Here is a 13,929-nt window from a genome sequence, read left to right as displayed (position 1 = left end):
ATCTGTTCCGTTTTCTTTTTAAGTACATCCCAGTGCTTGAAAGCTGACAAACTTTGACATTCCTAACACATCAACACTCTTCCACTTGAAAAAAACTCTTGAAAATCTAGTCGATTAAAATGGTGACATAGTGGCTGTAAACATCCAGTGCTCTTATCACTTTGATTATTTTTCATCTTAACCAGTTAAATATATTAAGATAGAATCAATAGACAGACTTCTCTCTCAGATTTCTAATAATACAAATTTTCTTAAATCTTAAGCAATATATTTATTATTCCTAAACCTAACATTTTTGTTTTGAAATACCAAATTTTTATTTACATAATCATCTTGCTGTTTCATTTTAAACCTTCCCAGGATGGGGAGGACTCATTAAGGGAACAGTTTCTCCATCTCATATGAATGCAGAGGGGGCACAAAAGACCTTTTCCCTTCTACCCTCTGGGGTTTTCCAGCTGGAATCCTATAAATTAGATTGACAGAAGACAGGTTAAGGGAAAAGCATACAAATTGATTTAATGTAAGTTTTGTGTGATGCAGGAACCTTTATCAGGAACTGAAGACCAAAGAAGTGGTTAAGCCTGAGCATTTTAAGACTGGGTTTGTTGAAGAGTGCAAAGTCTTGGAAAAAATGTGAGAGGACAAAAGGGTATGAACTAAGGGTAGTAAATAGTGGGAAACTTCGCAAGGCCTCTTCGTTCCCCAAAGCATTGTTCCTTCAGATCCCTCTTGGTATCCTTCCATCTACAGATAAGGATGTTCCTTTCCTCCAGGTATGGGGAGGGCACCTCTCCCGTAAGATCTTATGATCTGCTTCGGGGGCAATGGGGAGGTCAGAGAACCCTTCACGTACCTGCCATTTCTCAAATTCCTTCACCTTAAAATATTTGCTATGCTAAGTTGTCATGTTCTGTGGTAGCATGTCCAGAACCCTGTAAGAAATCAAGGTTAAACACTACAGTGACCATCTCAGGTGGGTTGTTGGTTATTAATCGGAGCCTTGGACCATAACTCAGGGTCGAAGCAGGATGTGTCAGTGGTGGTTGGCCTGACCTGCAGTTGGACACCTGCTTGTCCTAGCTGTTATCTTTGAGGGTCTCCAAGTGCCCTTCCAAAGGGGCTGGCTTTATAACCTCAGTCTCCTTAGTGGATGTTAGAACCTTACAGAATTACTTCATCTGATTTGAATAAATGGAAGTCTGCAACCCTTCCTCTGATTGCAGCTAACTTTCTTTAATTAACCTCCTTAACTACCTGCTTAAATTCTATATTCTGCTTATACTTTTTCTGTTCTGGCAGTTCCTGAACTCCTAATTATATCTTGATGACATTCAGTTCGCACACCTTGTATTTAAAGTTAAGACAAATCAAAAAAAAAAAAATTGCTATGGAATGTTTACTTGAGCAACTTGATTTTGGGGTGCTGACCCCAGAATGAACTGATTTCAAGATGTATGTATTGGGTTAACTGCTCTGTAAGAGTTGTTAATTATAAACCATTTAAATGCCAGGAAACAGTGATTATCCCCACCTCATGCCCCCCCCCCATGACAATTTAATATGACAGAGACTTAATTTGAAGCTGTTCTTTTTCCCAGTTCCTAACAGTAAAACAATCAGGGTTACATCAGTGACCTGTAATTGCATTTGTACCAAAAATGATAGACATTACTGTACAAGTTAAAAAAGAAGATGCATTACAGAACACATGCCTATTTTGATCCTCTGGAAGTTATTTTCAGATCCATGAAACACTCATTTCTACCAATCTTGATTTTTCAGGGGGACTGTTAAGGATCTCTGTGAAGCTTATGCACCCCAGACCATAACCTGCTCTCAGAGTCAAAACTGTCTATGGAGGGAGGGAGAGAGGGAAGGGAGGAGAGAGGAAATGGAGGAAGGTAGTAAGGAGAGAAGGAAGAGTTTTATGTTATTCTTAACAGATTTCTCCACCAAATGGGACAGGCTATGAGTGGTCAGTAATGGCATGACTGCTTCCAAGCTCTCTCTGCTCCTTTTTTAGGCCCAAGAGTTCAAATTGTCCAAAAGGAAATTGGTATTTATTTTAGAAAGCATGTCTGTTAAGCTGATAGATCTGTTAATTATGAAGTAATGGCAAGTTTGCTTTTTTTGATGAATATACTCTAGGTCCAAACCAATGGAAACATACTGACCATTCAGGATAGTAGGAGACACACGTTACCTCAGTTCATGGGGTTTTAGAGTCAAGGCTACCCAAAGATACAGCCTCAGCAGGGGCCCTGCCAGACCTCTTGGAGACCCAGAAAATTCTCTTCAAAGGATTCCAGGACCTGGTGGTTTGCAGTTGTGAGGACACTGGTTATTTCCTTAGAAGTGGGCTTTCTTTGCTTTCTATCTGACAGTTCCTCCCGTTCTTCCATCATCTTGTATAGAAAGCTGGAGAAGAAAGCCTCTGAATGTCCCCCAAAGCTGAGCTTCCGTGATGTCACTCATCACACTCACACTATATAGGGCCTCAGGACCTTTCTTCAGCGCTGAATAGCACAAGTCTTCATGGAATTATTAGTCTTGAATATTTTCCTGGCAGTGAGGCTCTTATGAAAGAGTTTAATTATATGTGGTCTTGAGATTTTGTTTGAAATGTTCCATGGACAGAATTTGAACCCAAAGTCCTTTTCATTTTTTTTTTTTAAGATTTTATTTATTTATTTGAGACAGAGAGAATGAGAGACAGAGAGCATGAGAGGGAGGAGGGTCAGAGGGAGAAGCAGACTCCCTGCTGAGCAGGGAGCCCGATGCGGGACTCGATCCCGGGACTCCAGGATCACGACCTGAGCCGAAGGCAGTCGCTTAACCAACCGAGCCACCCAGGTGCCCCCAAAGTCCTTTTCAAATAAGGCATTAGGATGACAGCAAGTAGGCAACAATATTCTTACTTCCCGCCTAATTAAAAAAAAACGGGGATGGTGGTGGTTGTCCCAAAAGCATTGTTACAAAGGCAGTTCACTTGGGAGCAGGACAAGATAGTCATGCTGTCATTAATTATGGCCTGTTTATAAACTTTAAAACAATATCCATATATTTAAGCACCACTGTGCCTTTTTGAATTATGAATGGAACTCTTAAAAAAAAAACAACTTCCTTGCTACTTTGATTAATTGATTCAGAAATTGATAACCAAAGGGGAAAATAATCCTTAGGTCCAGTTTATCTCAGATATGTCCAATTACAAGAATGTAGGCCTGCAGAAAGAAATATTTTTTTGGTTCTGCACAGTTAGAGCTTTCTGGGCATTTTTACTAGACTGTGGAACCTGAGCTTCAAGTCAAGCCTTAGAAGCTAAATTATGACCGGATAGATAGAACTGCAGAGATTTACCTCCCATGAGGTGTGTGGTTTCATTTTCAAGGAGTGGGATGGGGGGAGGGGATGAGACCCAGCTTCATGGCGACATTCCCAGGCTTGTTAAGCTGGAGACGCTGGTCTTATCTCCCCCTAAGACAGATATTACTTTCTAAAGGGTAAGAACCCAGGATCCTTCCCTAGTTGAATTTGTTTACATGAAGGCGATAAGATTTTTCTCCCTCTCCCAGAAGGGAGGTGGGGACAGCACTCCTGTCCCTGTCTTTAATCTAATCATCCAGATTGGTATTTTCTAGATTCCTCACCTGTAGACCGAGAATAGGACGACAACTGGCTTTCATTCTGTCACTCTGGAAAGACGAAAGTAGGGCATGGGGACCCAGTGCAATAATTTTCCGTAAGTAGTCACCCATTCTCCAGAAACCTCATATTTGCATTCAGGAAAATAGAAATAAATGTAGATACTAACAACTTGCAAGAGTCAGCTCAGACATGTGTTAACATGCAGATTCCAGGCGAACTCTCTCCCAGATTCTAATTCGATAAGTCCAGGTGCCCAAGAATCTGTAGATGAGCAGCTGCCCCGGGTGACTCTTACCGGACTTGTTTGGGAAACACCGCGCTGGTCCACGACCCAGGAATAGAAAGTGCTTCTACAGAAGACCAGTCTGCCTCTGCTAGCGTGGTCTCTTAAGTCCAGTTATTGTTCCCCCTCTATCTACCCCATCTTTTAATGGCAAGTAAGTAGACTTCGGGATACAGAATTTTTTTAGTTTAGATTTTAGGATGAGATTGAAGGTTGACACATCTCTCGTTGGGCTTTCTCTGTTATCCTTACAGTCCCCTTTATTGTTTTTTTTAAAAAAAAGAATTCACCATCATAATCATCAGATATCCTGGAATCTTTAAATGACCAGTCATCATACTCACGCAACCTGTGATCTCAGTATTCTGCCAAAACTTCACTGGCATCTCTATTTTCTTTTGTCACTATTTTTATAATCCCTTTACATTTGTAGATTGCTTTGCAGTTAACAAGATGCTTTCACATTTATTGTCCCATTGGAGTCTCACAGTAACTTTGGAGAGAACAGAAACAGTCAGGAGTTACACTGTTTATATAAATTTGAAATATATTTTAAAATATTTGAGGTATATAATATTTAAGAATATTTGGAGTGTGACGTGAGAAGACTGAAGTCCAGTATGCGTGTGGGTCATGAGTTGTCTAGCTGTGGTGTGGAGGCACTTTTAATTGAAAGGCAATCTCTTTGTTGTCATGATATCAACAGCCAACAAATAATAGGCATTGTGTCAAATCTCCTTTGGACATATTGAGGGTTGACCTCTTCCCAGATGCACAGAAACCACTGCCCGTTCCTGCCTCAGCTCTTGATAATTCTTTTTCTCTAACCAAAAGATAAATATAAATACACAAGTACACACACTGATAAAAACATCTGTTTTCAAACTCTGTTTCTCAAATGCCTTTGAATCCTTTAACTGTTAAAGAATAACCATAGGCCTTTATACTTTCACGGTTTCCCAAGCACTTTCACGCATACTATCTCATTTAATTCTTAACAACCACATATGAGCTACATAAAATATCCACCTTTTACAGAGGAGAAATAGAGGCTGAGAGAAGGCTCAAGGCCCATGTATTCAAGAGGTGGCAGATCCGGGACCTCCAAGTAGAATGTTAAGACCTGCAGTCCGGTCTCCTCCGAGGGGGTGTGAGGGTGATCGGCTGCAACATCTGTCACTCCGTTGATCACCTGGGTCGATTCAGCTGATGTGGCTGGCTAACACTCAGATTATGATGAAAAACCAATAAGGTGTGTTTTCTGCTTAAAGTGTCATAAGCCCTGAAATTTCCCAATTATTTAAATACATAATTCTCTAAAGTCCCAGACTCGTGGAAGCATGAGTTCAGAGAAGGCCAGCAAAGAATGCTGGCTAACAGCTAATGTCACGGGCAGTGGGGTGCTGCTAGGTCACCCAAATAAGGGGACTGGTGTGGTGTGGTGTGGTGGTTAACCCTAATAGCAATTCCAGAAAGACGGTGCCCCTCTGACTTTACTTCATCCACATCCACTTAATAGACCCATTTCATAAGAATTCACTATGGCAATAGCGATATGAAGATGTTGACCATTGTTCTAGAATCCATTGCAATGCAAAGAAGATAGCTACTAAGATTAATGTCCTAGTCAAAAATGCAAGATTTTTCCTCTATCGTGTAGAACCATTTGTCAAACTGTTACTTTGAACTTTATTCAGAGTCCCTTCAGAATTCAGTTCAACAGGTGTCACACCTGCCCTTCCTTTGTCTGACATGTGCATTTTTTCCATAAAACAGGATCTTCAGAGGCAGGCTGGAACACTGGAAACCCAAGCCGTCTCCCGTGCCTCACGCCTCCACCCGCTCGCCGTGCATGCCTTTCTCGTGGTTTAATGAGAGCCGAAAAGGATCCTATTCCTTCAGGGACCTGCCTTCACCTACAAGTCCCCTTCAGCCTTCTCCTGAAACTCTAATTTCAGATAAAAAGGGGTCCAAGGTAGAAAACACATGGATTTAAAAAGCAAACAAGAAAGCCCCAAATCCTTCCTCCTCTCCAGTCTTTTTTGGAAAGGATTCTCAACTTGTGTGTTTACTCTGGACCCAAGAAACCAATGTGATAACACTGCAATAAGCCATGTGTGGGGAAAAGGAAAGCCTCATTTAACCGTCCCCTTCTTTAATGCTATTCCATTCTAGATTGTACGTTGATCTTTGATTTGCCTGTCTTTTCACATATTGCTATTTAATCTCAGTTTGACAGTTAAGCCATGCTGGGAAAGATACATTTGAATCATGGAACAGTATGACAGATCTGTTTACCAAGTATTCCACTTTAAATTACATTACAAGACTATTTTTATTGTGCTCTTCGAGATTTACTGGAAAACAAATAAATTTGGGACTGAATATGTGTTCAATATATGTGAAACTCTTTAAAACAAACCAATGCTGACATAGCACGCTTACTTATTTTTTCTTTTAAATCAAACTTCCATGTTGAAAAACTTAATAATCTCATCACCAAAGTTCTCTAACTTTAGCAGAATTAGAAAATATAATTGCATGGGTGTTGTTTGTTTCTAGATGCATGATGGTTATTTCCAGCATGACGCTGCAAACCTTACCTAACATTTTATTGAAACACATACAGTGGCTAACGTTCACATGTTGTTTGGTCTCCTTTTATCTGTGTTCGCTTTTCTTTCTCAAACAGAAACGTGTGATTAATGTGACTTGAATTTAACTCTTTTCTTGAGGTCAGCGGCTCACAGGGTCTTGACAGGGCTTGGGGCTGTGTGTCTGTTGACCATATCAAATAGTAATGTGTTGTGTTAAATGCTCTCCCGCTTACATGTTCTCCTAGCCTAGCTCCGCGTGCTCGGATTTAGTCTCCATGTCTGAAGTTTTAGCAAACCCTGGGGTTTCTTTGGAACTGAATTCTGCAGCCTCTGGCATGGTAGTTATTTTTGACAACCGACTGAACCCAGTGGCAAGGGAGCCTAATGGAAAAGTAACAGGCCAGTTCCTAAGGAAGTGGAATATGGAACAAGATGGTGTTGGCCACGGGCTTAGAGTTCCTCAGAAGCCAGTCATTCTAGAATTACTAGCAAAAGAAGCTTTGGCAGCAGTAGACCACTTGGATCTTGAAATATTTTCAGTATTGGATCTGAGAAATCTAAATGTAGTTTGAATAATTCTGCCATTATCTTGCACTGGAGAGACTCCAGATTTGGTTTAAAATATTTTCACAAATGCAGCCATGTGGTCATTCTGAGTTTACTTGACTTTAATAGCCACTGAACATTTTGATGAAGTTCTGGGGAAGTTTTTTGGTTTTTTTTTTTTCTTTTTACACCCCGCCTCCCAACTCCACCGGCCCCAGGCAATTAATTGAAGAGTGTATCTGTTCTGCAGCCTCTTTGGTGCCCTGCGGGCTGCGTAAGAGTTGTATTTTAGCATGTAACTACTAGTGTATTGTCAGACTGTGACCTCCCCCAGAACTCATCATCTTGAAGGTTATATCCAGAGGAGGATCTGCCATTTCTCACAGTATTTATCACGGCCAACAGCAAGTGCTCCTTCCCAGGGGTTGCTCAAGCTACCTTTCTAATATGGATGGCCATCTGTTCCTAATAACTCAGGCTCTCCACACCATCTTGTATTTTTACTTGCACTGTTACTCATCACGAGTAGGGTCAAAGAAGATAGGCTTATTAATATTACTCCTCTGAGCAGTTGCAGAGGATAATGAAGCCTGTATCCTTGAAGAGGGATTGAAGAATGATTTCTCCAAAACACCTATCCTTCCATCTGATGGAGAAAGCACCCAGAATTCCCTATCAGTTACAAAAGGCCCAGCACTTTCCACCACCGCCGCTTGAAGGTCATCACCAAACTAAATCTGAATTTCTCCGAAGATGGCTTTAAAGAGAACCTTTTTAGGACTTGCAAATACACCTACCTCTGGTTCCCTCACTGTGCTCATTTAACACTGAGCTTCATTTATTTTTACAGAATTTTACCTTCAACGATGACTTCAGTCCCAGTAGTACCAGTTCAGCAGACCTTAGTGGCCTGGGAGCAGAACCCAAAACACCGGGGCTCTCTCAGTCCTTAGCACTGTCGTCAGATGAGGTACGCTCGTGGTGCTCACACAGACCCGCTTTCTCAGGTCATGCACTGTACCTGTCACCTATCCCCAGGAAAACATTCTTAAGTAGATTTTGCATGTAAATCATCGGGACCATGGTTTCTTGTTTGATGTGAAATCTTGATTTCTCTCTCTTTTCTCTCTCTATCTCAACATGAAGGCAAAGTATTGTTTCTGAGCCCCTTGGAAGCTCTCCAGGGACCTCCCCCGCCTTACTCTGACTTCATTGAGAGGACTCTGAGCAGGGGGCTGGGGGTAGGAGCCTGGGCACCAGAGAGCAAGAATAGGGAGCAGCTCAGAAATCACAGGGGAGTTTACCAACTGTCCATCCCCTCTCTCCCTCGCCTGCCCCACCATCACCCTTACCCCCGCCCCGCCACCCTTACCTCCCCCACCACCCCTACCCCAACTCGAGCGTGGCCCCTGATTGAGAACCACTGCAGTGGAGAGGGGAGAAAAACTGGGTGAGGATCACTTATTTAGAGGCCAGGGTCAAATTAGCATTGCCAAGAATTCCCAGAAGATCAGTGTGTTTCCAGAGAAACAGGAAATTGCATGAGTGATGGACTTAGTGCCCCAAGAGATATGGAGAGGACAGAAATGCCACTATTTAGGGCAGGGGGCCGGAGAAGGAGAAGCACTGTACATAAAGATACTGTTGCTCCACATATTTGCTCTAAGTTATTTCTTTCCAACATGATTTTTGTTTTATGAAACTTTTTGTCTCTTAAATTTTTCTGCCCATACTCTTCAGGCCCGGTGTGATTGTAATTTTACATCTTTGTACTATGTATGTCGTGTCTCCTATTTCTATAACACTTCTCTTTTTGATTCCTTCGTTGCTTCCTCACTCAGAGCCTGGATATGATAGATGACGAGGTGAGCTGTCAGTGGGCTGGGTGCGGTGGTTTCGGTGGTACTGGGGAACCTCCCCTTCTGTCTCTGCGAAATGATTTAAAACTCACACAGGACAAGAATACTTGTGTCTGTGGTGGAGGGTTTCCTGGTGTGAAATCATTTTGCTCTCTGCCCTTGTCTGTCCCAAAGTCGAAGAGATGTTTCTGAGGCAAGATGATCACCAGGTTCTACCTGCAGAGTCCCTCGATTGATCCCCCATCACCACTACCTTGACAGGGTCCATTCTGTTCCACCTTCTCTGCCTTCATCTCGGCTTACCCCATCCTGCCCCACCCCGTCAGCGCTCCCCGAGGTGACTCCTGTCTGTCCTCTCAGGCCTGTCATTGCCTCCATCGCCTCTCAGCTTAGAGGTTCTAGGAACCGAGCTGCCCTCTGCGCTGGTCAAAGTGGTGTTCTGCACTGGGCAGAGCCTGAGATTCGGGATAAACCACAAACTGTTGAGCTCTCCCGGTCACTCGCTGCGTGCTCCAGACAGACATGTAGACTGGCTGAGCCTCACTTTACTCATTTATTAAAAGTCATTATGGACATTACCTGCCCCGCCTTCCTCACGGGTCTGCTTGGCCGTGCAAATGAAACCCTGGCTGCAAGATTTCCCCTCACAATGCTTGAGGACTTAAGGCTTTCCTCTTCGAAGGGAAAGATCCCTCAATATTTCTAAATGTATTTTTATATACCTCTAATGTCTTATCAGAGGCTACACGCAGAGCGATGCCTTGCATATAGAGATCAATCAAATACTTGTTTTCTGCATCTCATACTCTTTCCACAGTGTTCTAATGTAAAGGCTTGCAACGTCGGAGTGTATTTTTCAGTAGGAAACACCCTACATTAATAATGCTGCTTTATCTGGGGGAGTTTTTAAATTTCCAAATACCTAACAAAAATGTAGGCGATAACTACGTGTGCGTGTTACACACACAGCTAGAACCATTAGCTTATTCATTTTATGGTTTAAAGATAAATGTGGCTCTTGTAGGCAAGAAATTCCTTTTGATAGCATAATAAGCCGTGCTGAGCCATAGCATTTTGGTCCTTTAACAACACTGCGTAACATTCCTACCTCAGATCCTTGATGATGGACAGTCTCCCAAACACAGTCAGTGTCAGAATCGGGCCGTTCATGAATGGAGCGTGCAGCAGGTTTCTCACTGGCTAATGAGCCTAAATCTGGAGCAGTATGTATCTGAATTCAGTGCCCAAAACATCACTGGCGAGCAACTCCTGCAGTTGGATGGAAATAAACTTAAGGTAAAGAACTATATCTCTGTGTGAGGTTACCAGGTGTAAGTTGTGTTGCTCATGGCACCTAAAATGTTTTCCTTAGACAAGACGTTCTGCATCTCTGAGAGGGAATTCTCACCAACTGTCCGCAGAAAGGTCGTTGCATCATTTCTGAGTAGTAAACGAAGTTTCGGAAAGTTGTCAGGGATTCTGAATCAAACAAGAGGCTGCTGAGTAGGAGAGCTAGGGACTCACTCCATTGCTTCCACCGGGCAACACGTGGTCCATATATGAAGTCTGCTGACTTCCTGTGTCGTAGGAGTTGTAATAATGGCCAAGGTGGACTTTTTGATCACATGAGAGTGAAACCTAGATCCACGAATCTTTCCTTCTTTATTCATTTCCTCTCTACCCCCGCTCCTCCCTGCACACCTCTCCAAAACTGGGACGATGTTCTCTTCAGAACTTTCTTCCCCAAGTATGTGCAGGCCGTGTGTCCCCCCGCTCCATCCCACTCTCATTTCGCCTGTCCAGTCCATCCCTTTTAGAGACTGGGGGGGGAGGGGGGCGGGGGGCGGGAATCCATCCCTGTAGAAAAAAGGGCAAAAAGAGCTTACATTTGGCTCCCCACCCCCAACTTCAGTCCCCTGCTGGGCTGAAGGGCAGATGAGTATCCTTGACAGTCTTGAAAAGGTTAGAGATCAATCAATAGTCTGTCAATTATGAAGGCCCCATTGACAAGGCTGTCCCTGTTGGGGAGATGGATGCATCCCGCTGTTGATGCTGAAGGTCATGAAACATTTAAAGTACACAACCAACTCCCCTTACTCTGAATTCCATGCTCACTAAGCAACCTCCTCATTAACAGGATGCCTTTGTAGGTTTGCCTACAGGTTAGGGAATGGCTAGTCATGCTGACGGGAGCATTCCGGCCCCAAAGACATTTTTGGTCCTCATTGTAAATGACTGCGTTGGCAAAAAGGAAGCCACTTCAGTTCTCTTTGCCCTCTTGGGGCCTTCCATGGCAGCAGGTGCCCACTCCTAGCTTTTAAAAATATTGATGAGTTTAGCAGTACTTTTGCCTGTAAATGTCTATGGCCCAAAGGTTGGAGAAGCAGAATTGTGCCCCCCCATTTTTTTTAATTCCTTCACCCATTAATTGCCAATTTGAAAAGCATGTATTTAATGGGGTGTAGGGTGTACTGTGTAGGCACTTCAGAGGGCAAATAAAGCTCCGCCCCTGAGTATGGAGATGTTTGGCAAACGTAAGCAGCTCTTTCTCGGTTTTTCCCTCTTTGATTCTGTTTAAATCAGTTCTTGAGTCTGAACACATTGTGATAGCAACCTCTTCCTAAGGAGAGAGGTCACTGGGTTTCAGGTTCAGTTTGTCTGTGTATTTCCTTCCTAGGCTCTGGGAATGACGTCATCCCAGGACCGAGCAGTGGTCAAAAAAAAACTCAAGGAAATGAAGGTATCTCTAGAGAAGGCTCGGAAGGCTCAAGAGAAGATGGAAAAACAGAGAGAAAAGCTGAGGAGGAAGGAACAAGAGCAGATGCAGAGGAAGTCTAAAAAGACAGAAAAGATGACCGCTGCATCGGAGGGCGCTGGTGAACAGTAACACACACCCCCTCGCACACGGCTCCCCCCCCTTCCCACCCTGCTCTCCTCCCCGCGGACGAAGGAACTGATGGAAGGGGTAACGTGCTCTAGGCCGACTGGGGAACTGCTTGTGGCAAAACTGCATTTTCTGCAATAATAGAATGCACTTTTAATTTTCACCTCCTGAAATAATCCCAAGCCACCTTTGTTTATTACCAAACCAAGGATCTCGTTTGTGAAAGATGCAGAATAGCTGTGTTTCTCTCTTCTCATACTTACCAACCCCTTGTGGGGGAACCAGGGTCACCCTGCCCGAGAAAAGCATGCCTTGCCCCGGTGGTGGTAGTGGGGCGCCACGGCTTCTCAGTCCGGGAACCCTGAAGCTGGGCAATGGCACGTATCTGCATGGCCGAGAGCGCCGCTCTGCCGTGAGATCGGGGCTCCAGAGTACTCCTGTGTGTGGGAGAGCTTCTCCCCTCGCGTTTGTGTCTGGACAGTGAGACAACCCCACTGTAGGAACACGGGTGCTCCGCCACATAATTATGTACGGCGGCAAAAGGCAAGCGAACTCTTCTGCTCGCTGGGCATCTGAAAGAGAGAAAAGAATTTGTTATTTGTTAACCCCAGAAGGAAGCAGAAGCCTGCAGAATGTGGATGTGGTTCTGAGGGTAACATTTATCCTCCAGATTGAGCCGAACACAGGAAAAAAATCAGACGTTAATGCAGCCCGGGATATGGGGATCCATTGTTTACTCTGCTCCCGCTGCGTGTTCAGTAGTTCACCGACACACAGAACGTAGTTCCTTTTTTCCCCAACAAATTGAACAGGAAATTGATTTTTAAGGAAACCAACATTTTCAGGTTTCCTCTCCTGGGGAAAATTCTGGCTAGTCTTCAAGCCTGACTGTGACACAATCAGGAACTTGTCACATATTTTCTACTTAAGATTTCCCAAGTGGGCTCAGTTAGTGTTTTAACAAATGTACTTTTAAGAAAAATAGGAATACTGGTTAGAGAAAATTTAGATTTGAGTAACACGCAACCAGAGAAGCAATTTTATTGAGCACACGGAATGTTCCCGTAAAGGAGAGCTGACAGTTGGATTTTAGAGATGTTTTGAATGGTTTTTCTGAGCCATTCTCTTTCATTCTTCAGAGATTTCCATGTTACACTTAAGCTTATTTAAGAGAGGCCACAGGATATAGTCTCCTAGCAGAGACCGTTAAGCTTATTTGAAAGCCAGTATATGAAGGATTTCAGTATTTCATCAAACTAATTCAAGCATGGGAGACTAGGGCAGAAGGAGGAGAAAATAAACCCATCTTGAGAAACTTCAAATGCTCGGTTGTGTGTTGTTGTTGTTTTGTTTTTTATGCTCGTGTCTCTGGTTGTCTTTGATGCATTGGCTATAAAAATGAGGTCATCCACTTTCCAAGGGACGAGTTTCAAAATAAGAGTTGAGGCCAGATGAATCTTCAGCTAGTGTTTTACTTCCTTTTACTACATGGTAGGGGGGTCTCGGTCCATATTGTACACTGGAAAGGTTTATACACAGAGCTGGGGGAAGGCTTTTGAAGGTTACAGTTAACAGATAATGGAAAGGGGCTCCTGCCCATCTAGCACCATCTTGTATTTTGGACATTGTGACTTATTTTTAATTTATTTAATTTATTTTATTTTTTTGCTTGCCTGAATATCTGAAATCTGGAATTGGCTGAACTAGAAACTTATAATCCTGTCTTTCCCTAAAGCCTGTTTCCTTTTTAGTGACAGAGTATTGTCTGTTATACTTTGATCCTTTTGTCCCTAGTACAGATCATTCATTCATTCAGTGCTCAGAAACATTGACATAAAGTAACATTGTGTTTTACAGTTATGAGAGTCACTATGTATGTTTTTCTGACTATCTTCATTTGGTGTATGATAATGAGATTGCCATACTGGATACTCTATTAATACTTGAGATGTGTGGTGCTTCACTATTTATTAATATGACGAGAAACAAGGAACCACTATTCATGAACTACAAAATTCAGTAGATCTTTCCTAATACCAAAAGACTAAATTAGTCAAAATCTGGTAATACTGTTGCTTGCTATTGTAAACTTTTTGCCCGTTTTGCTTA

At 42.9% G+C, this 13,929-nt stretch overlaps 1 protein-coding gene across 9 annotated transcripts in view; it reads left to right on the top strand.

The window, feature by feature from the left end:
* PPP1R9A (protein phosphatase 1 regulatory subunit 9A) overlaps positions 1-13,929 on the top strand; it is a 299,999-nt gene extending 286,070 nt beyond the window's left edge. For 3 of the 9 annotated variants that reach the window (XM_045864679.3, XM_045864678.3, XM_045864677.3), the window contains 5 exons: positions 5,711-5,909; positions 7,928-8,047; positions 8,919-8,942; positions 10,050-10,232; positions 11,614-13,929. In XM_045864679.3, coding sequence (XP_045720635.2) covers positions 5,711-5,909; positions 7,928-8,047; positions 8,919-8,942; positions 10,050-10,232; positions 11,614-11,823 — 736 coding nt within the window. In that variant the 3' untranslated portion in view covers positions 11,824-13,929. Of the gene's footprint in view, positions 1-3,644; positions 3,746-5,710; positions 6,311-7,927; positions 8,048-8,918; positions 8,943-10,049; positions 10,233-11,613 lie in introns of those variants that run through there. The other 6 variants (XM_045864680.3, XM_064575251.1, XM_064575254.1 and 3 more) reach the window with 5 other exon arrangements.

The sequence above is a fragment of the Mirounga angustirostris genome, unplaced genomic scaffold (assembly GCF_029215605.1).
Source record: "Mirounga angustirostris isolate CCGP_5_RB_7025 unplaced genomic scaffold, mMirAng1.0.hap1 SCAF_12, whole genome shotgun sequence".
In the NCBI taxonomy this organism is placed as follows: domain Eukaryota; kingdom Metazoa; phylum Chordata; class Mammalia; order Carnivora; family Phocidae; genus Mirounga; species Mirounga angustirostris.
This window is presented reverse-complemented; position numbering and strand designations above follow the sequence as displayed.